Source organism: Primulina tabacum, chromosome 18 (genome assembly GCF_025594145.1).
Source record: "Primulina tabacum isolate GXHZ01 chromosome 18, ASM2559414v2, whole genome shotgun sequence".
In the NCBI taxonomy this organism is placed as follows: domain Eukaryota; kingdom Viridiplantae; phylum Streptophyta; class Magnoliopsida; order Lamiales; family Gesneriaceae; genus Primulina; species Primulina tabacum.
In genome coordinates, this window is record NC_134567.1 from 26,936,304 (window position 1) to 26,957,901 (window position 21,598).

The following is a 21,598-nucleotide window of genomic DNA, read 5'->3' on the forward strand; positions in this document are numbered from 1 at the left end:
GAATTCTTACATATTATTTAATGGTAATTGATGCGAGTACCATCTCATGTACTATAGGTTAGGTTTCATAATCGTGGGTGGAAATGTCCAGCTTATTTGGGACTAAATTTGTGATGGACCCCGAAGTTAATTCAGGAGATCGATATATAACAAATTTTAATTGATCCAACGATGGATGAAATCTGATATTATGTGCCCGATGAAACTTTGGGTGATTTTCAAATTGTTTGAATGTAACCTGATGAATTCAACTCGAATAGAATATTTTTAATTTGGTGCTTGCCTAATACTTGTGGATCATTTCATTGTTGGGCTTCGGAGCCCATTACTGAATTATCTATCTATAGGCCCAAACATGTCCATCAGAGCCCCATTTTACTATTGCTGGCATGTGGATTCCACATTTCCACTACAATATATATATATATATAATATATATATTTATGTGTGTGTGTGTGTGTGTGTGTGTGTGTAAATGTGATATACTGGAATTGGACCGACTTTGGACATGGCAACTAATATCTTTGCCAGTTGTAACCAATCCTGCTTCAGGATAATTACCGTTCTCTCTCACATTTATTACTAATATATATATAAGAAAACCCTAAAATTTCTTCCACACTCCATTATCAAAGCTGCAATTCCTTCACAACTCTCACATTTCTTTTTTCCCCTATCTTCAAAGCAAAGCATGAAGGTGAGAAACAAAGGCAAAGTTCACCCCTTTATTTCCTCCTCCTCTTCTTCATCTCATACTCCTGACAAAGATGACTTTCCCGTGCTGAGACTTTTACCGGCCGCCATTTTTACTCTCGTGTCAGTTCTATCTCTCGATGACCGTGAAGTTCTCGCATACATGATTACAAGATCTCTTAAATCCACCAACAACCCTTCATTTATTCACGATGAAGATAAGAAAAGAAGTTCCAAAAAACTGTCTTTTGTTACTTTGCACGGGCATAAATCGCCTGCTTTGTTCGATTGTGAGTGCTTTTATTGTTATACGAGTTTTTGGTTTAGGTGGGATTCTTCACCTAACCGTGAACTGATTCACCAGGCGATTGAGGAGTTAGAGGAGCATTTGAACAAAGGAGAAGTGTCGATGAACTGTGGAAATGGAAAGAACAAGAGAAAGGAGAAAACGGGTCGCCGGAGAAGTGAGAGAATAAGAGTCGATACTGGAGTTCTTGAAAATCCGGCGGTTGTGTTACTGCCGGAAAATCAAGAAAGTCTTGTTCTTGACCCGCCGGCGAGTGGGGTGGAAGCTGAGGTTGACGAAGCGGGAGGGCGGGTAGATGAGGCGGAGTTGGGTGACGTGGAGGCGCCGGTGGTGTCCGTGCACAGCCACAAGGGTTTCGCTCGGAAGGTGTTGCCGGACGTCATGGGTATATTCAACTCACGTTTGTGGAGTCTCTGGAATCCAAATGTGTAAGGAAAATAATGGTAACTTGGAAACTTTATTGTATTTTTTGAAAATTCAAAGGAAAGAAAGGAGGAGGAGAAGAAATTGAAAAATATACATAAAAAATTTCGGTGGATGGTCAAAATTCGAATTCCAACAGATATTTTATGGTTCCTTTCTCTTTATCAGTGACATTTGTTTATTTGGGTGTATCTCAATATATTGAAATGTAGGCCTATTTTGGTTCCCACTTCTTCATTTGTGGAGTATGATGCAATAATTCTAAAAGTTAAATATGAATCACTTTACAAAAAGTGTTAGATTAAAGCATTGCTTAGAAGAGGCCAAGGATGTAGGGTTGGTGGGATATTTTAAATTTTATTAATACGATAATGATTGTGGGTTATTTGAATAAAAGCCGAATGTTATGTCACTAAATACTGAGAATAATGCATTGTTCTGTGAATTCATATATACTTTGATTTTGTTTTTTTAATTTCATTGTCCGAAACCAAGAAAAAAGAAGCTGAACATTTTGAATGGGTCGTCTTATCCAGGTAGAAAAAATTTATTACATTAGAAATAATTTATTTTGGGTAGGCAGTCAATTTTTCCTTTATCGGTTTGATCGTCAAACTTCAAAACTTAAGCAACTTTTTAAATTTTATTTTGTTTTTGAAATGGAATTTTATTTTTAAAGTATAAATTCTTTAAAAAAATTACATTTGGACACGCGTGCTTTTGTTTCTTAGCAGACGATCATTTTGAAAATGGGATTTGTTGAAGGAAGAACATGAATTAAATAAACCATAATTTCGGACTCCTAGGTTTCTCCTCAAAGCGCAAGAAGAATTTTCGAGACAAAAACACCATGTTTGACCCAAGTTTTTAGTGTGAACAAAAGTATTTTTTTTTTTTTTGATATAATTTTATTATAAAAAATAAAGTTTTATATCAGGGGGAAATGAAGGAGGCGTGATTCTCTTGGACGGTGAAGTCGAAAAAATTTAAAAGTCAATCTGAAAATATTAATATGTATTGTATTTTTTAGAATACCGTTTGAGATTATTATATACAAGGCCTAGTCCTAGTAATTATAATCTTGTTTGCGAGGTTTACCCTAACCATAATATAATTATTATGTCTCTAGCTTAGTTACTATATATCCGTTTGCATCATCAACTTTATGTAAAGGAAGAAATAAGATCTTGACTTTATAAGTTTCCTAGCTATCTAGATTCCTCGAAAATGATAAACAATTTCTAAGTTTTGCCGCTCAAGGAGTGTGGTCCATGCCAAACACATATATCACGAAATTCTTGGATGAAAATAATCAGTATTCAATATATATATATATATGTGAGGAGGGTAAGCAGTCGGTCACACATCACCTAAGACGATTTTGTTATAAATATCTAAATTTTTTTGTTCATATCCATAGTTCTCCAACAATAATTCTTTTATATCGGATCCAAACTCAAAAGTTCATATCATATTTATTATCTTCATCAGATACAACCGTTCAGCGCTCACGTGGTCCTGGGCTGGTAATAATTAAATGTAATTTAAATAAAACAAATTTTATTTAAAATTAATTAATTTAACTTTGTGAAAAGGACTAGGTAAATTGCATCTGCTCGCTGGAAATGAATGTAGTGGGGGGATTTTGGCCAATGTATGGGACAGTTGGATCATATATACATAAATTCTAGCTGAATGGGTCTGGGACCAATGCGAGAATTGAATGCCAGCTTGTGTGTGAGTACTGTCATAACTAGAATATGATATTCAATTGAAACTGCGGCACTCATTTTGTGAACCCGTGAATACTCACTCTGCAACTTACGGTTCGTTGGAGATTCTGAAGATAGAATGATTATTACACAACAATCTCATAATGATATAAAATCTTTCACACTTATATATAAAAATAGTGTTTGAAAATAGATTATAGAAAGTGAATATCAATAATGAATCTCGGCTAATGTATATATTTCCATCTATTATCTTCAAATCAAAAAAAATTCATCAACCTAAGAAGTACACAAAATAAACAAAACACAAGAAATATTATAATAAGTAAACATGAAATAACTTTTAATTTTTAAATATTTTATTAAAAAGTATGAATAATTAAATATTTCCAATAATCTGAACAACTCGTTAATGACTAGCTATATGACCCTGTTTATGTTGAGGATTAAGGATAGTAGGACAAACAGAAAATGCACGGATTAAAATCCCACGAAGTGGACATGTCCTTTGCTGAATTAACGTGCTGCTCCTCTGTGCAATTGTGGGGTGTGTGTGTGGCTATTATAGTTTTTATAGCCACAAAAACTAGGTAATTTGATTAACGTATGAGCTCCGAGTTGATTGGTAGTTCCAACTCTTTCGACGAGCCAAAAAAACAACTAATTTGATTCAGTAAAGTGAATTGAATTGGAAGAAGAATTCATAAAAGCAACCAAATTAATTTTTCCCTCATAGATTGGAATAGACATTTGTACAAGGAAGAAAATAGGTCAAAAACAAGAAAGACATACTAGAAAATCTGTGGAAAATATGCGAAATAACTAGGCTAAAATTTGAAAGATTTGCAAAAAGATTTTTGCGCTTGAGTTGTTGATGATGATAAGTTGTGAAAACTCTTTTATGATGTGCCATATCTGTTTTTTGGCTCGCATTCCTCCAAGTAAATCTCCCCCATTCCCATGATTATCATAACTTCTGCAAGTTTTGGTTAGTTTCTCAAACGGCCAAAATTCATCTAACCTAATGGGCTCTCTAACTTGTGGGCTTTAGGGTGATTTTAGGGTGATTTTCAAAATTTGGGTCCTAAAAATGCTCTCGTAATTACTTGGCCAATGAGCCAATTTGGTTATTTATATTATTATGTTTACCTTAACCCCACTTAAATACAATTTATAAAGAGGTTCAAAATAGAAAGATTAATAAGCGAGGAATATCTTGATCTAACATAATTTTCCTTGATACATATTTTGTCTGAAATCAATGAAAACAAAAGAATGTCGGTAGAATTCCATAAATTTTCACCACCACCTGTTGAAAGTTTTGGAAATATAACCGATGTAGCTAAAATTAATGAGTCGCGTAGATTGCAGACGTGAGATCCAATTGTTAATAAACTGGTCCATTTGGCCGGTAAATGAGCTTACTTGCTGATAAATGGATACAATTGATTTGCGGGGACCTGCGTCACGAACACTCGTTAAGTGGGCGCTGGGAGGGTTCCCGGCATAGATACTCCGAAGCCCAAGTCAGTAAGCAGTTCAAAAAAAAAAACTCAAAGAACTAAAAGAACTTTTATAAAAAATGATAGCCTCCCTTGAATTGTCCGGAAATTCCTCTATTTATATATTTTTAAGAGCGTCTAATGGGCTTGGGCTTCTGCAAGCATAATAAATATTTTGGACTTCAATAATGTTAAACTCAATTGATCTCATTAACCCAATAAATAATTGTTCTTATACCCATCAATAATTCTTCTTACTTTTTCATTGGACCATATTTAAGAGCAAAATAATTTTTATATTATCAAAATATACATTTTGGATATCCTTCTCCACATTTGTGTGACATAAAGTGAATTCATAAAATAATGATTATCATATACCTAAAAATCTCCGGATAGTTCCTATATTTCTCGACGTTTTGTTTATGGACACTGCCTGTCATTCCTCGCATTGGTAATAATTTTGTTGATATTCAACAGCTTCTTCCAATCCATTCACTGTGGCCGATATGATCTTGCTCACCTTTATTATCAAGAAACTCATGTCTTCTTCTAAACGTCTTTTGACACTTGACATAATAAAATCCTAATTCTCGAGTTTCTTATAATCCAGTTCTGAAAAAACACAAAGAACTTAGAGTTTCTTAGGGATTTCGTTAAAATGCTCTTATTAATTTATGTTTATCTCCATTTGTTCCACCATGTGATGGAAAAATCCTCCAACTATTTATCATTGTTCTTTAGAGCCTTGTACTAGTACCTTATGTGAAACTCGTGTTTTTTTTTAAACATAATTTTAAGAATCAGAAATTAGGTGTGTCAATAGGGTGGGTTGGGTCGGGTTTCGGGTCAACCCGCGAAATTTTTTTATTTTTTTTCAACCCGAACCCAACCCGAACCTGAAGCAACCCGAAAACCTCCAACCCGAACACGAACCCGTATAACCCGATTCAACCCGCCTAACCCGAATTTTATTTATTTTTTTTAAATTTTTTTAAAGAAATTAATGAAAAAAATTCAAAAAATAAAATATAATAATAATATTTTAATTTAAACACATAATAACAAAATTTCCGATTTCAATTTGAAAGTTTAATCGTGAAAAATTAAAAGTATATTTACTAAATCAAATAAAAAATTGTTAAAAAAATAAAAATATGCAAAATAAATATTAGATGATGAAAATTTATCATATAAATATACAATAAATTTTGATCAAGCATACAATATATAAAAATATAGGTAATATTTTCAAAAAAAAAAGTTCGCGGGTCAACCTGCGACCCAACCCGAAACCCGCCTAACATGGCACTAACCCGAATCAACCCAATCCGAACCCGAAAAATCCCAACCCGAACCTGATTTTTTTCATGTTGGGTCGTGTCGGGTTGACGGGTCGTGTCGCATTTTGACACCCCTAGTCAGAAATCATGTACTTCCAACTATCAAACATTGCAATTTGCATTACATTTTTTTGAATGCATCTTCCAACTAAATTTTTTATCGTTTCCTTTGTAAATGAGACTTAAGTAATCCACATTTCATTTTTAGAAACAAAACCATATAAACATGAAGAATTATGATTGGCAATTATCCATGTTCTCAAGTATTTATTCGTGCATTCAGTCGATGTAATGAACTCTCTCAATAGTATTTATCATCTTCCTTCAATTTTTTCTCAAAACAACTGCTGTGAGAAATCAATATCTTATCGTGTAAAAGATCATATCTGAAAAATTAGCATCCATAGGTCTCATTGGGTGTGCCAAGCGCGAAATCATGAAATATATGAAAACGGATTTTAAAATCAAACACTGCGAACCCGAATTGGTTGTTAGTTTTAACTCTCCCTGCAATATATAAAAACTAGAAGGTGTGCCGAGCACGAAATCATGTCAAATATATGTCATATATGCTTTTACTCATATTCCTGTATGCGGTACTTCTCCCTCATTCTCATGATTATCACAACTTCCCAGATATGCAGGTTTGACCCAATTTCTCCCAAAATTACTCTAACCTAATAGGCTCTAACTTGAAGGCTTCAGTGGTTTTGTGTTTGCCAGAATTTGGGTCCAACAATACTATTATCTGACACATAACTTGTGTGCCTGTATAATTTGTTTTAATTTTCTTATTTATTTAAAAGGCCACACTAACTAAAAAATACGGTCTAGCGACGTTAGCCTTAATATTGAATAGAGATAGAGATATACATTTGTATTTTAATTTATATGAAGTAATTTGATAAGATTATAATTATTAATATTATTTCCTGAATTAATAAGGGTGAAATAGAATTTTAGCAAAATTATTTATACAAACTATATAAATGAATATATGAAATAATAGATCTGAAACTCGTAATTTCTAACACTGAAAATCCAACTTTCCAAGACGATTCTTTATTGGGCTTGGTCATTTGAAAACTATGAACCTGTTTTATGGACAAGGTACTGAATGGGTTGGGCCCATTTTTGCACTCGGCACAAGTATGACCAAGCCTACACGCTCAAATAAGAGAACTTCAAAATAAATTATATTTAAGACATTATAATGATTATCTATAAGAGAACTTCAAAATAAATTATATTTAAGACATCATGATGATTATCTCTACTGAAAAATAAAATATTGTACGATTGTAAATAACATTTAACAAAATAATGTAAAATAATAAAATAAATCGCTAAAATAAATCAATTTACTAGCGTATACGCTCAACCTCGTTGCACGATGCATATTATTTTGTTGTGATAATCATAATAGCGTGTAATTTTTATTTTGGTAACGGGATCCATATGTACATATTGGATAAATTCTTGAATTGAACATATTGCAAACTACGTCAATTAGATAAATTATATAAGACAAGTTCAGATGTGACATGCTCGTCTAATAAGTCATTAATAAGAAATTGAACTTGTGATCAATTCCCTACCAACATTAGTCACAAGTGCACTCATTCATCAACTCGATACTCATGAGACACTGATAACGCATAATTTACCCATATAATATAGTGTGTTTTACATCAATTTCTAGAACGAAATTGACTGAATTAGTCTATGCAAAGCAGCTTTGAAATTTTGGAACTTTCTTTTTTTTTTACTTTCTAATATATAAAGGTAATTAAACAATCCACATATAGAAAAAGCAAGCACGATTCCGCCATCTGCATGTAAAGTAATTTATCCCCAAAAGACAACCTTTGACCAGAACTATGGTAATAAGCTTAAATTCTACTCCACCCCCAAATTTACTTACGTATACTTGTTTGAAATTATTCATCTGACCTGAGGACAAAAACTTATGTGAGACGATCTCACGGGTTGTATTTTACGAGACGGATCTCTTATTTGGGTCATCAATGAAAAAATATTACTTTTTATGCTAAGAGTATTATTTTTTATTGTGAATATCGGTATGATATATCCGTCTCACACATAAAGATTCGTGAGATTGTTTCACAAGAAACCTACTCCTAACCGAGAGCCCCAAATTAAAGTTGGATCTACCATGCATCCGTATCAGTCGTATATAATTTCCGAGTGACACTATTCTTGCCTTCAAATTTGGTTGACAACTCATTTGAGCTGGCAAGTCAATCAGTTGTTCAAACGATATAGTTGATGACTAATGTCGCGTATCTAATTAATCAGTCCTATATATCGATATAAATTAATGCTCGATAAATCAGTAATTTTTTAAAATTTATGTTTTTTTCGGTACTAATTTGGGTTAGTTTGCTAAATTAATAATTTTAATACATTAATATAAGATAATAATTTCTTCAAAATACTATTATATAAATATATGTTCCAATAAATATTATAAATTAATTGTTTTCAAATTAAATGTAGTTAGATTTAATATATAACTTTTCTCATTGCATCCAAAAGTTCCAATGTCGAGTTCTCTAATAAAAAACTGTGAAGAGTTGTTTCTATAAGACATAGTTTGGTACATGGATAAGGGAGAGATTGATAAATAATCCTCCTTATCTCATGATAAATGTATTAATCTTTTACGCGATTGATTCCAGAAGTAATTGACTGATCATATTATCCAATGACTTTTATTTGATTAGAATACAATTAATATTATTTAATTATTAAAAACAACAAAATCAGTCACTTATTTATGTGTACATAAAATATATTTTATTTTTCTATTAATTAAAAAATACAATACATATATTAGTAAAATATATTTTTTATGTAATAAAATTTATATTAACTGAATCGAAAAAAACTATATAAAACAATAAATTATTAATATATCAATCAATAAAAATCTCTCTAAATATATCAATTAATAAATATCTCTCTAAATTAATAATATTTAATGATTTCAATATTATTAATTTATAGAGATTCTTCTGGAAAATTGAATAAATTAAGTATACATGATCCACAAAACTGTTGGTAAAAAATACAACATATGATCAATTGATTATAAATATATATAGCAAAAACTTGTGTGATATGGTCTCACGGGTCGTATTTTGTGAGACAGATCTCTTATTGTGGTTATCTATGAAAAATATTATTTTTTAGGCTTCGAGTATTAATTTTTATTGTGAATATCGGTAGGGTTGACCCATCTCGCATAAAAAGATTGGTGAGACCGTCTCACAAGAGTCCGTCTCTTTAGTTATTAGGCAAAAACTTATGTGAGACGGTCTCACGGATCGTATTTTGTGAGACAGATTTCTTATTTGGATCATCCATGAAAAATTATTATTTTTTATGCTAAGAGTATTACTTTTCATTGTGATTATCGGTAGAATTGACCCGTCTCATAAATAAAAATTCGTAAGACCGTCTGACAAAAAACATACTCAATATACATACTCCACCAATTGAGAAACTTGTCGAGAGTTAGGCAAGGACCTCTTTGAATAAATGGGGTGGGTTTTAGTCCATTCAAAGTAGAAAGAAAATCGGGGGTTATCATATACACGCAATTGTGTGTTCATTGGATATCAAAGAATGGAAATTCATTTTCGTCATTGCTGATGTCAATTCGATCACATGCATCACAATCGACGCTCTCCAATAATTTTATCAAAGTTGATTGATGAAAATTGAGATTTTTTTTTTTTTTTAGGAAAATAATTTACACGGTGAGTCGTGTGTAATATGTATACTAAAAACTAGTAAAAGTTCAAACTTTTGAAAAGTCAGTTTTCTCGAGGACCGATTGTCCACGAAATTGGACCAAGAACAATATCGTTTTCAATACTTTATTCACATCTTCGAATTATTGGTATCCCACGGAATTGGTTCTGTACCAAATATATGGCATATAATATAGTCTTATTCATGTTTATCGTGGAAATAACAGTTTATTTTTTTTTATCAAATGTGATCCTTTTTATTATTTGGCATAGCACTCCGCCTCAAATGTGATCCTTTTTATTATTTGGCATAGCACTCCGCCTATATTAAAAAATATTAATAGAAGGAATTGAATAAATGTCTTGCCATTTTTTTAATAAAAAAATTAGGCCGAAACTTGTGTGAGACGGTCTTATGAGTCATATTTTGTGAGACAGATCTCTTGTTTGGGTCATCCATGAAAAAATATTACTTTTTATGTTAAGAGTATTACTTTTTATTTTGAATATCGATAGGGTTGACCCGTCTCACAGATAAAGATTCATGAGATCATGTCCGAAATGAAAAAAATTATGGGTTGCGTTGTCGGTAGGGGTTCTAATTCTATTCCATCTAAATAACTCATACACGTGATACTTTGACAGAAATATCTTGTCCTCAATTACATTATATCTTTTTTCCCCAAAAAATTTAGGAAAAAAATATCTCCTTGTCCGCGTGGGGTTGGTACAATAGTTAAAAAAACTGCTAAATACATATTATTATTATTATTATTATTATTATTATTATGAAATGTAACAAAATTCCATAATAGGATATATTTCCGATTGGTGAAAGATATTCAAAATATGCGATAAAATGGATGTTCATATTAAACAGGTGTTGGAGAAAATTCATAAACCACATAAATGTTAAATCAATAAGAATTTGACTGAAAACTTAAGTTGAAGCGTACTTAAAACCATAATTCTGAATTTTTTAGAATACGTCTTTGATTTTCCATGGCTTTGCGTTCTTCTCCTTGAGAGAATTCTTTAATTTTCTACATCATGTTGCTCAATCTGTGAACCATGACTCATATATATATAATATTTAATTATTATCTTTTAATATTTCTGTTTAACTCAACGTAAAACAGAAATTATGCATATGTTTTTATCTATTAAATGCTTACGACCTATTAGATACATTAAATTTCAATAACCCAGAACATTATTTGATCATTTCATTTTGGGCTTAACTTACTAGACAACTCACAACTCTTATAAATAAAATTAATCCAACAATGAGTCGTATGTACTATTAAACTTCAAAATTCCAAATGCACCAATATGTCTCTTTTTCACGTAAGTGATGAGGCGTTGATAAGCTTCAACAAATTTTTTTCCTGCAAATTCTCTGTCAGATTAAAAAATTCATCACCCGTAGCCACAATTTGGCGTACTGTATGATTCGATTTACAAAGTATTCAAGCACAATCCATAAGCCCCTTAAATTGTTGACTTTCATTTTATTTTTTTCAATCATATTACACATCATTTCACTTACCACTTCCCGTGAACCAAAACTACCTTAAATTGTTTTTTTGTTTTTTTTTAAAAAAAAAACATAAACCAAAAGAATAAAACGTGAAAAAAATATTATAAATTTTATTAAAATTAAACATACAAAAAGCTTCCATCAATTAATTTTACCAAAAATTACCCCACTTTAAAATAATTACAAACTACCATAAATTATTTAAACAAAATTAATAATCCTACACATCATTAATTGATCCGAGAGATGGATTGATCGATCTATATATTAATTGAAATTAATAATTTTGGAAAAAAATAATATTTTTATATGTCAGATAAATTAAAAAATCTATTTTACAAAATTGATTTATGAAATAATTTCGATTAGATATCTTTTTAGACAAAACACACGTGCGGCTTGTAATGCACCCATTAATTGACCGTGGTTGGTCCCAGCTGACCAAAATGCTTCGCCGCCTCCAAAGCCCGCCAATCGTTTACCATATTATATTATTATTATGTAATGTTGAATAATATACTCGTAACTTAGTATATATATGTAATAAATCATTTTATATATATAAATTATATAATAAACTCAGGACTATATTAATGTTTTTTTTTTACATAGACTATATTAATGTTTAGTAACCGCTAACACTACTTTAATTTACTGAAAGGGAAAATAAATTAATTATCTTGTTACATTAAGGGGTAATTAGGGTGAGGGGTGCAGGTAGGGGCAGGTCTCGGCCCCCTCAAACATGCTAACTATTTTAGGAAGAAATTAGTATGTTTTTTTTAGATGGATTCATTAGTCCATATCTATGAAATAAGCTTCAATTTGAGCTATATTTATAGTCAAAAATAATACTTTTGGTAGAAAAAATAATAGTTTTTAAAGAGTTTTGTCGGATCGAATATCTATTTCACAAAATTATTTTGTAAGATTATTTCACGGGTAAAAATTCATCATAAACATATTCGTCTAGTTCCGTCCTTATCATGAGTTGGATATTACATTATGCAATTTATAATTTTTTCGCTATTAAATTGGTATCTGACGAAAAGAAAAAAACATTTAATCTAGTACAATGAGAAAAAAACAAAACTATAATTTAAAAATAAATAATAAAAATTTTAATTGAATGAACTTATAAGCCTACTTTTATCGTCACATTTCTGTGTAAAATTAGTTTTTTTTTTTTGAAGTGTTTAGTATATATATGGATGATTGATTTAAGATGTTGTCACAATATAATTAAGATACTGGACTGAGGGTTATGCTGGGATTTATAGATTTGACTAGAATATGGAAATATTATATTTTTGTGCATTAATTATTAATAAACTTGACCAATCTCTATCATTCTCGGGCGGTTAACTAAGAAAATTTACATGATATGTTCAAAACCCGTGCCTTGACTACCAATATTAAAAAAAAAAAAACTGAATTTAGTCCGTTCCTAACCTCTTCGGATCTGGATCCAACTAACTGAATTTAACTAATGTAATTATATAACATGGAAAATAAGTTTTCCAGATGACATGAATACACAATAATATCCTGAGAATCGAAAACAACATTTTATAGTTTCAAAAACGAAATCTGAAATCTGAAATCTGAATGAACTAGATTAATTGCTTGAAAATAGAACTAAAAAATTGAACTAAAAGTTGGCCCAACAGCCAATATATGCTTGGACATAATATCTTGAATTGACCTGATATTCCCTCAAGCTGTTGGCCCAGATGACCATGATGCCGGAGAAAACATGTTCTTTGATACTGAAGCGATGTTTCTTTGCTGGGGTGTATCGCTCCTTGGCCCTCGGGACATGATTATTCCTTCTAGCATATATTATCAGTTCTTTGATGCCACATTTTCATGGTGATAGGAATTGTTCCTTGGACCATGGGTTCCACTAGGATGTGATTGGTTCCTCGATAACCACGTCCTTAACTTTTGTACATGTATATGAATTAATTGTGCGATAAGAAAAGGTTGAGGGGGGCATGGTTCCCCCGAGTATTCATTGAAGTATGTGCTCGATTGATGGTTCCTCAAAGTGCTGCAGAGTAAATTGGGCTAGTGACGACATAATTTTGAATGACTGACACCTTATCGCTCAATAGCACTTCCTTGGTTGAGATTTATCGAACGGTACGGTGGTTATCGCTTGCTTGATAGCTCTCATTAGATCCTCCCGTTTCATTCAGCTCTTGAACATCACCGAAGTGCTCTTTCTCATTAACAATATTATGATTACTGTTTTCATAAAATTCCGACATGGAACTGATCTCACTTAGTTTGATCTTGCTCATTTCCTCAATCATGTATCTCATAGTGATTATCATAACTTTGTTTGCCTCTTCACGCGTCCCATGACATTCACCATCATCAAATTCATCTCCTCCATTTTCTTCGTGACAACGGAGTCAAGATAGGTAGAAGGAACTAATACTTTTTCGAATAAGTTGTCGGATTCACCACTTAGATGCACATTATCTTCTACAACATATATGTTATTCGATTTCCTCCGTAAAATAGGACTATAACCATATATATGAACCTGAAAAACTATGCGTACCATATATATGAACCTGAAAAGCTATGCGTACCATATTCTCTATGTTCCCAAAAACCTTTTTTTTTTTTTGAAATAATGTTCCCAAAAACCTTAAACATAATAATCAGAATTTGAAACATTATAATATGTATCTTCTTCACATTCCAACTATCTCTTCGATGCATTTCATTCCCAATTTTCACAACTTTCTGGAAAAATATCCTCGTTCGCATCCATTGTGTACCACCGGGAGTGCCGTTTGTGCTCGGATTTATATGTGCGAGCTTGCCAGACAAAGAATCATGCCAAAGTGTGATGAAAATATGATATATTTTCATATTAAGCATATGATGATTAATAAAATTTTATTAATTATTGGCGAGTTTAAAATAATGAAGAAAAATTGAGCACAATTGAAAGGATTGAATAATGCATTAATAAATAATGGTCACACACACACGCACACATATATCCTTTTGTTAGTCTAATCGTCATATTTCTAATTGCATTATAATGATGCAACTATTTTTTTTTAAATGTTATAGACTAACCATTAAAAACTTTGGCATACCTTGTTACACGTATATTTAAGCTAATCTATTTTAAATTCATATTTTTTTTTATTTTCTGTTATAGTAAATCCATATTCATTTTTATAATCATTTTTACTAGAACATTTGTGCTACTTTGCTTCCATTTCAAAAACTAAAATTACGTTTCTATCCTCACATAATGAGTTTTTTTTTTTTTTGCCCCGTCTCTGCGACCAACTACATAACATTTTAATTACATCAATTTCAAATAAACAGATTTCATATTTTGTTCGTCAAAATCAAATCCTTTCATCAAAAGACAACATCATTGGAGATTTATAGAGTTATTTTTGTCGATACAACTTATTTTTTTCAGTTAATAATAGAACCAGCTACTCTACTTTTACATTAATTAATATAAAATTTAAAGAAATTTAAGTTTAATATTGGAAAAAAATTAAATGGCCACTGTCCCCTCCATCTTAAGCTAAAAACTAAAAAGTAAAATAAGTACCCTTTTTCCTCAAACAAATATCTTTTGACTTAGCATGCCATTCACGACAAATCCATAGACACATATACATTTTGTGTGTGTGTATATATAGCCAGCCGCCTTCACTTTATTAACCTTGGGTAGTATGACAGCGATCATACGAGTAAACCACAAATTCCTAAACATTCAGAACCTTCATTTTTCTCTCTTCTCCCATGGAGAATGTATATCCGACCATGTTTCTATCTTCGTCTTCCAACCCTCAAAATCCCCATTTCTTCCTATTAAACACAGCCAATTCTCATGCACAAGATCAAGAATTACACGATCACAAACCCTACAACGATATTGGATGCAAGGGGTTGATCACAAGCATGGAGAATAGTGCAGTTACCCAGTGCTCAAGTTTCAGCAACCCTAACGCAGTGGAAAACGAGGATAGATCCAGCAAGAAAAAGGGCGAGAAAAAATCAGGGAAACCCAGGTGCGCTTTTCAGACGAGAAGCCAGGTTGACATACTCGATGACGGGTATCGATGGAGAAAATATGGTCAAAAGGCAGTGAAGAACAACAAATTCCCAAGGTTCGTCGATTTTATGATTTCTTTTGTGGTCGGCTCAAAAAAATTGGAGGCCCGGCAATTTTTAGAGAAATATTTTATATAAATTTGTTTATTAAATGTAAAAATATTACAAGATAATTAAATTCACATAATTATAATTAATATTTTACATTAATTTGTTTATTCAATTATAAAAAATACATATATAAACTGAAAATAATTCAATAAACTAACTCCTTATGCCTAATCTCACACATCATAGATGATATATATACAAATAAAATAAAAATCAACAAAATAAAAAAGCATAAATAATTGGTTTTTAATACAAAAATATAACAAAACAAATACAAATTATAATTTAAATTCTAACATCGAAAAGGAACAAATATTATTGATTGAGTAAAAATCAGTCCACAATTACAATAAACAAATTAAAAGATTATAGAATTTGAAAACCAAAAAAAAAAAATCAATTAAAAATAAAAATACTCAACCGCAACCATCAAATAGAGAAAAAAAATCACATTCAATAAAAAAAATAAAATAATATATTTAAGAAGAAAAAGGATTTTTTTGCAAATAAAAGAGTATTAAAAATACAAATAGTTGACGACGATTTCAAATTTTCAACCAAAACAAAATGGATAGACCTACTAGAGTTTTAATTGAAAAAAAAAATAAAAAAATTGAGGTCCCACAAATGGGGAGGCCCTAAGCAGCCGCCTAGGGTGCTGAGCCGGGCCTGGGTTCATCAAATTTGAGAGGAAACATCAGCCTAATGGCTATGCATTAATTAGGATATATGATTTAACGAGTAGGATTACGCATATATGTTAACGACGGACCCGAGTTATACATAGATCGCTCCTGATCAGCTCTCCGACAGTGATTTTCTTCGGGTGAACCAACTATTGCTTGTATGAGCTTTCCTTTCAGGCATGATATCCTCAATTTAGGTGAAAATTACCAATTTTTTGATGATGTTATGTCAAAAAAATTGTTCTGAGTGAAACCAAATTATTGAAGTGACTGATGCTACATTCAAACTCCGGGGAAAAGGACTATAAATGAAAATAAGCGCAAATTATTGGAATAAATCTGTGAATCGAACGACAACATGATTAAAAATAGAAAACATACAAGTTACGTAGAAGTGTCTTTGACATGACATGCAATGTTTTTTCGGAAAATTCTATCATTTAGGCATGTATTTGAGAGCATTTTCGTTCCAAGTAATATTTATTTTGGTAATAAGTTGACATAGGTTTATTATTTTGGCAAATTTTGGATGACTATTCGGTTAGTCTATGCTATAGCGAAAGTGTTTTTCTCCCTGTTTCAATATCATTAGATCACGAGTGTTCACTTTTTTTCATGGAAGTTGATATATATATTCATGGTCTGATGACAAATATTTGATTACATCATATAGAAAAATATTCAGATGTAGCAAAAGATAATCTCGATCGTTTATTTGGGAAATATCTCTTTGACCTAAGGTGAAATTTTAAGGTGGACATTTTATCTTTATCTGCGAGGTCCACACAAAAAAGTGTGAACTCCACATGTATCGATAAATATCCACTCTTTCATGTATTTTTAATGCTTTACCCCGAAGTGGTGGGATCTCATTTCCCTATTTGTTCTTCCAATTATACACACAAATTTCTGGAAATATATTTCAATTATTGTTAATTCCTACAAATGTAGAAGTGGTTTTTATTATACAATAAAAACCGAGTAAAAAGAAATTTCGGCAGTTTTTCTCTTTTTCTGTTTTTTGAATCGCAAATATTTTCCCAGACAAACTAAAGTGAATTCGTCGTTTATTCCAGAAGCTATTACAGGTGCACGTACCAAAATTGCAACGTGAAAAAGCAAGTTCAAAGGCTGTCTAAAGACGAAGGAATTGTGGTGACAACCTACGAAGGGGTACACACACATGCAATAGACAAACCTACCGACAATTTCGAGCACATTCTGAGTCAGATGCAAATTTTCACTTCCATTTAAGTTGGTATATATGGACGTGGTATTATACAACATATATATCATGCACCTGAAAGAAAAAACAGCTTTTTAATTGTTATATATGTACAATATATGAGACACACACACAGATCATATATATATATATAACATATATATGTACATATTGCTTTAAATAAAGTTGTACATGATACAATATTAGACTTAGATCCTCAGATGAAATTGTAACTTGCTGTATTTCATTTATTTTCTTGGTTGCTTCTCATTCATATGCTTATTTAATTAGCATAAATTAATGTACACATTGTGAGAACCCAAATTTTTGGGTAGGTAACTATTTAGTTAAATATAGACATATATAAGAATTTATTTTCGAGTTATAATAAATTCGAAAATATCAAATAATACATTATAATTGAAATTTCAAGTCAATAAATACATGAAATTCAAAATTCAGTACAAATCATGTATTAATTTCGAAATAAGACTGTATATCAATCAAATTTGGAATTAAATATTACATACAAAGTAGTTTTTCTCACCATAGAAGCATCCCAATATTTAAGTAATAAGTATCTCGAAATTTATGGAAGGAGCATCTCCAAATTTTGGAAATAATATCAATCGAATTATGGTAGGATTTTCATCTCACTCCTATAAATAAGAGGAACATCTCATTCAGAATTAACACTGAAATTTTCGAGTTTCCTATCCAATTTTCGAAATTTCCTCCCAAAAATTTTGCACGAGTCATCAAAATTCTGTCCAAATTCAGAAATTTGTTTCTCTCGCTCGGGTGCTCGGAATCTAATCTCCACCGTTCAGATTATGCTTCGATCTGTTTCGAATAATGTATTCAAAAGTCGGCCAAATTCAACGGTTAGTTTTTCGTTTATAGCCTTCTCAAGAAAACAGTTCAAATTTTAGGCGGAAACAGCATGCCTACGATTTTTCGTGCATAAATAGGACACAACGTATTCCAAACCCGATCACCACCGTTCATAATTCATTTGACTTATTTGTGAACGTAATATCCAAGTTTGAACCCGATCTAACGGTGAAATAAGACGCAACGAATTTTACAAGGCGACTGATTTTTCGATAGATGTGCTGCTGCGTTTTCGAGTTGTCGGTTGCATGATTCTTTTACTCTACCCTCCCCAGACAAATCTGAAAAAAAATAAATAAATAAGAGTCGGACACCAGTTTTGGGACTGATAGTGGACGCATGAAGAATTTTAATTAAGAATATGGTCTTGTGAGTTTTTAATTCAAGTTATAAACGCTTCCGCAGATTTGTATCAATTTAAGAGTTATTAATGTAAAGACGATTCTATTTTTATGGTATTTATGATATAAACTGGTTTTGGTTTATACTGTACTACGAGGCTTGTTGTTTAGCAATTATATATTTGTTGAATAACGTCGGTCTCGACTAACTCGATCTCGGGACGTGACACACATATAGTTCGATTTTTGGTGATTGTGCTGAAACTAAGTAATTTTTGGTCATATATATAATTCCTGGTCCATCGAACAAGAAGATATGTGAAAAAGAAAGATTATGTTGGCATATCCACGTACATTCTAAATATAGGAGTTTTATTCATTTATAATTTATGAAACAAAAATATTGAAACGAGATACTATATATTATCAGTACTTCATACAAAATTAATTAACCCTATGAGACTTCTTTATAAATGTACTTAATTGTTAATATTGGCACGCAGACCTAAATATGAATGGTATTATCTTACTAATTTATTTTGCTAATGTATGTAGGTAGCTATAGGTTGGAGTCGGAGTTAACAAGGCAAGGCTGATATATATATATACACACACACTATCTTTTTTTCTTTTTTTTCTCAAACATATATCATCATCGTTATTTATCCATCGTTTATATATATATATATACACACACACACACTATCTTTTTTTCTTTTTTCTTTTTCAAACATATATCATCATCGTTATTTATCCATCGTTTAATTGTTTCAATAATATAAATAATCAATGTAAATCTAATTAATAAACTAAAGCTACATAAATGTGGTTGATTGCCATGTTTGCTTCTTCTTTTTTCCTTTTCCCTGTAGAACAATGGAGTGGTCATCGATTCTTTAACTGGTCTATCATGTAAATGTATGGGCTGTCTTCTAGAAAGTTTGTTGAACTATCATTGAAGCCAGTCTAGCATTTCTTGACATTCAGGAAGCCAATAAAGCGTTCTAATTCGAAAGATCGATTAAAAGATCAGTTTATTTTATAATTAATTTAATGCTGTATTTGTATCATCGTGATTAAAGCAAAATCGTGATATCATGTGTATCTCTTATATTTTAAGAAAATCGGGATTGCACCTCATTTTTTTGGATCGAGGACCCAATGATCGACCTTATTTAATCATACTAAATATTGTAAAATTCGCTCGACTTCACATAGAGAATGGTTTCGACTGTGTTTCCCGACGACTCATCGTTTGAATACATAAACAGATTTTTTAAACTAGCCACACACATATGCATGCTTCCACGGCGAAGAATTCGTTATAACCTCTACTAATAACTAACTTTCCCAATTGGGTAATGTTAATTACCATTTCTTGTGAAATATAACCTCTACTAATAACTAACTAGCATTTTTTGGATCGAGGACCCAATGATCGATCTTATTTAATCAAGAAACGAAAACTTATTTCTTGATGAATTTCTTGTCTGTTTTTTTTTCTATGTCTTCACCACAACAAAAATGGTTTTTCGCAGCGCGCAAATTCTCTTTCCGCAGCGCACATTGCACCCTGCAAAGATGCAAGCCGTTGAAAATTCAAGATTATCCGCGGCGTACATGTGCACGCTGTTGATACTATTATATATGCACACCGATTCAAATTTAACGACGGTTTTTTTTATATATTCCGTCGCTTACAAAGTGCGGACGTGGAGCATCCGTGATTAGTAAGCACGGATTGAGGTATTGTTTCAAATCTTTTTTTTTTAAATTATTTTTTAAAAAAACCCTTAAACATGTGATAATAACAAAATCTAGAGCATTGGATTCTACAGGTAATTAGAAGAAAATATTAATTTTAATTTTTTGTAAATTAAGAAGTTATCTATTGTGCTGTATTTTATTTCTTAAAATAAAAGGTTCGGTTCATTGTCGGTTGGATTTTATTCCTGAGCAAAGATAGATTTTAGTATAGATTAATGTAGCAATATGAATCTATAAATATGAATATTAGGAGTATGCTTAATACCACAATTAATCTTATAATTCGCGTACATATGTGAGACAATGTTCTGTGCTGACATCCATAAATAATTATTCTTTTTATTGAAAAAAGCCATAAATTTATGTTTTCAGCTATCAGATACAAAACAACATCATCATCGAGTAATAAATCACTCTTCTAGGTACACAAATTAATAAATTTTTGGGTGTAACGGGGAAATGAATCCCCCATAAAATCGATCGCACCATAATTGCTAGTTATAATTTTTTTTATAAGATTGGTGATACTTAGATCATATTATTGGTATTAAACTATCTCATTTTGTTAGGTAATTTCCACAAAGTTTTTATGAGACGGTCACACGAGTTAATTTTGTGAAACATATCTCTTATTTGGGTCATTCATCAAAAATTTTACGTTTTATGCAAAAAGTATTACTTATTAGTATAAATATGAGTAGAGTTTGAAATTAATATTTTATTCATAAAAAATGTTGTCTTTTATATAGTATGAAAAATAGGTGTTTTGTATTTCTAGTCTTGCTTGACCTAATCAAATCTTGATGTTTATACGACATAATTTATTTTTGGTATTTATCCCTAGATAAATTATATAAGGTTTGAATAAAGTTTTATTTCTATTAGACTCTTGTTTTCATGTTTATAGGATTGATTTTTATGAGAATATGATTAGGTCAAAATATGAGGAAATATTCGGAGAAAAGATGTGCTCCGAAAAGATGTGCGCAGCTGCTAGAGTCTTTTTGAGCGTACACAAAGTTCAAAATTGAATATTCTCTTGTGAAGAATTTGTGTGATTGATTCCCATACTTATCGTGTTATTGATTAATGTTTACGACACTCAAAAAAAATACTGTGTGAAGTGTTGGGTGAAGAGTGGTTTTGTTTG

The 21,598-nt window shown here is 31.2% G+C and overlaps 2 protein-coding genes across 2 annotated transcripts; both read left to right on the forward strand.

The window, feature by feature from the left end:
- Positions 1–572: 572 nt before the first annotated feature.
- On the forward strand, positions 573–1,649 carry LOC142532824 (uncharacterized). The gene has a single exon (XM_075639321.1). The coding sequence runs from the start codon at positions 692–694 to the stop codon at positions 1,430–1,432; it is 741 nt and encodes a 246-aa protein (XP_075495436.1). The 5' UTR covers positions 573–691; the 3' UTR covers positions 1,433–1,649.
- Positions 1,650–15,014: 13,365 nt separating this feature from the next.
- On the forward strand, positions 15,015–17,716 carry LOC142533749 (putative WRKY transcription factor 75). The gene is made up of 2 exons (XM_075640627.1): positions 15,015–15,480; positions 17,298–17,716. The coding sequence occupies exons 1-2, from the start codon at positions 15,113–15,115 to the stop codon at positions 17,473–17,475; spliced, it is 546 nt and encodes a 181-aa protein (XP_075496742.1). The 5' UTR covers positions 15,015–15,112; the 3' UTR covers positions 17,476–17,716.
- Positions 17,717–21,598: the final 3,882 nt, after the last annotated feature.

Bases quoted from the DNA above. Each gene is read 5' to 3' on its own strand.
- LOC142533749 (XM_075640627.1), top strand. From the start codon at position 15,113: ATGGAGAATGTATATCCGACCATGTTTCTATCTTCGTCTTCCAACCCT. The intron at 15,481-17,297 runs GTTCGTCGATTT...CGTTTATTCCAG, and splicing joins AAGAACAACAAATTCCCAAG to AAGCTATTACAGGTGCACGT.
- LOC142532824 (XM_075639321.1), top strand. From the start codon at position 692: ATGAAGGTGAGAAACAAAGGCAAAGTTCACCCCTTTATTTCCTCCTCC.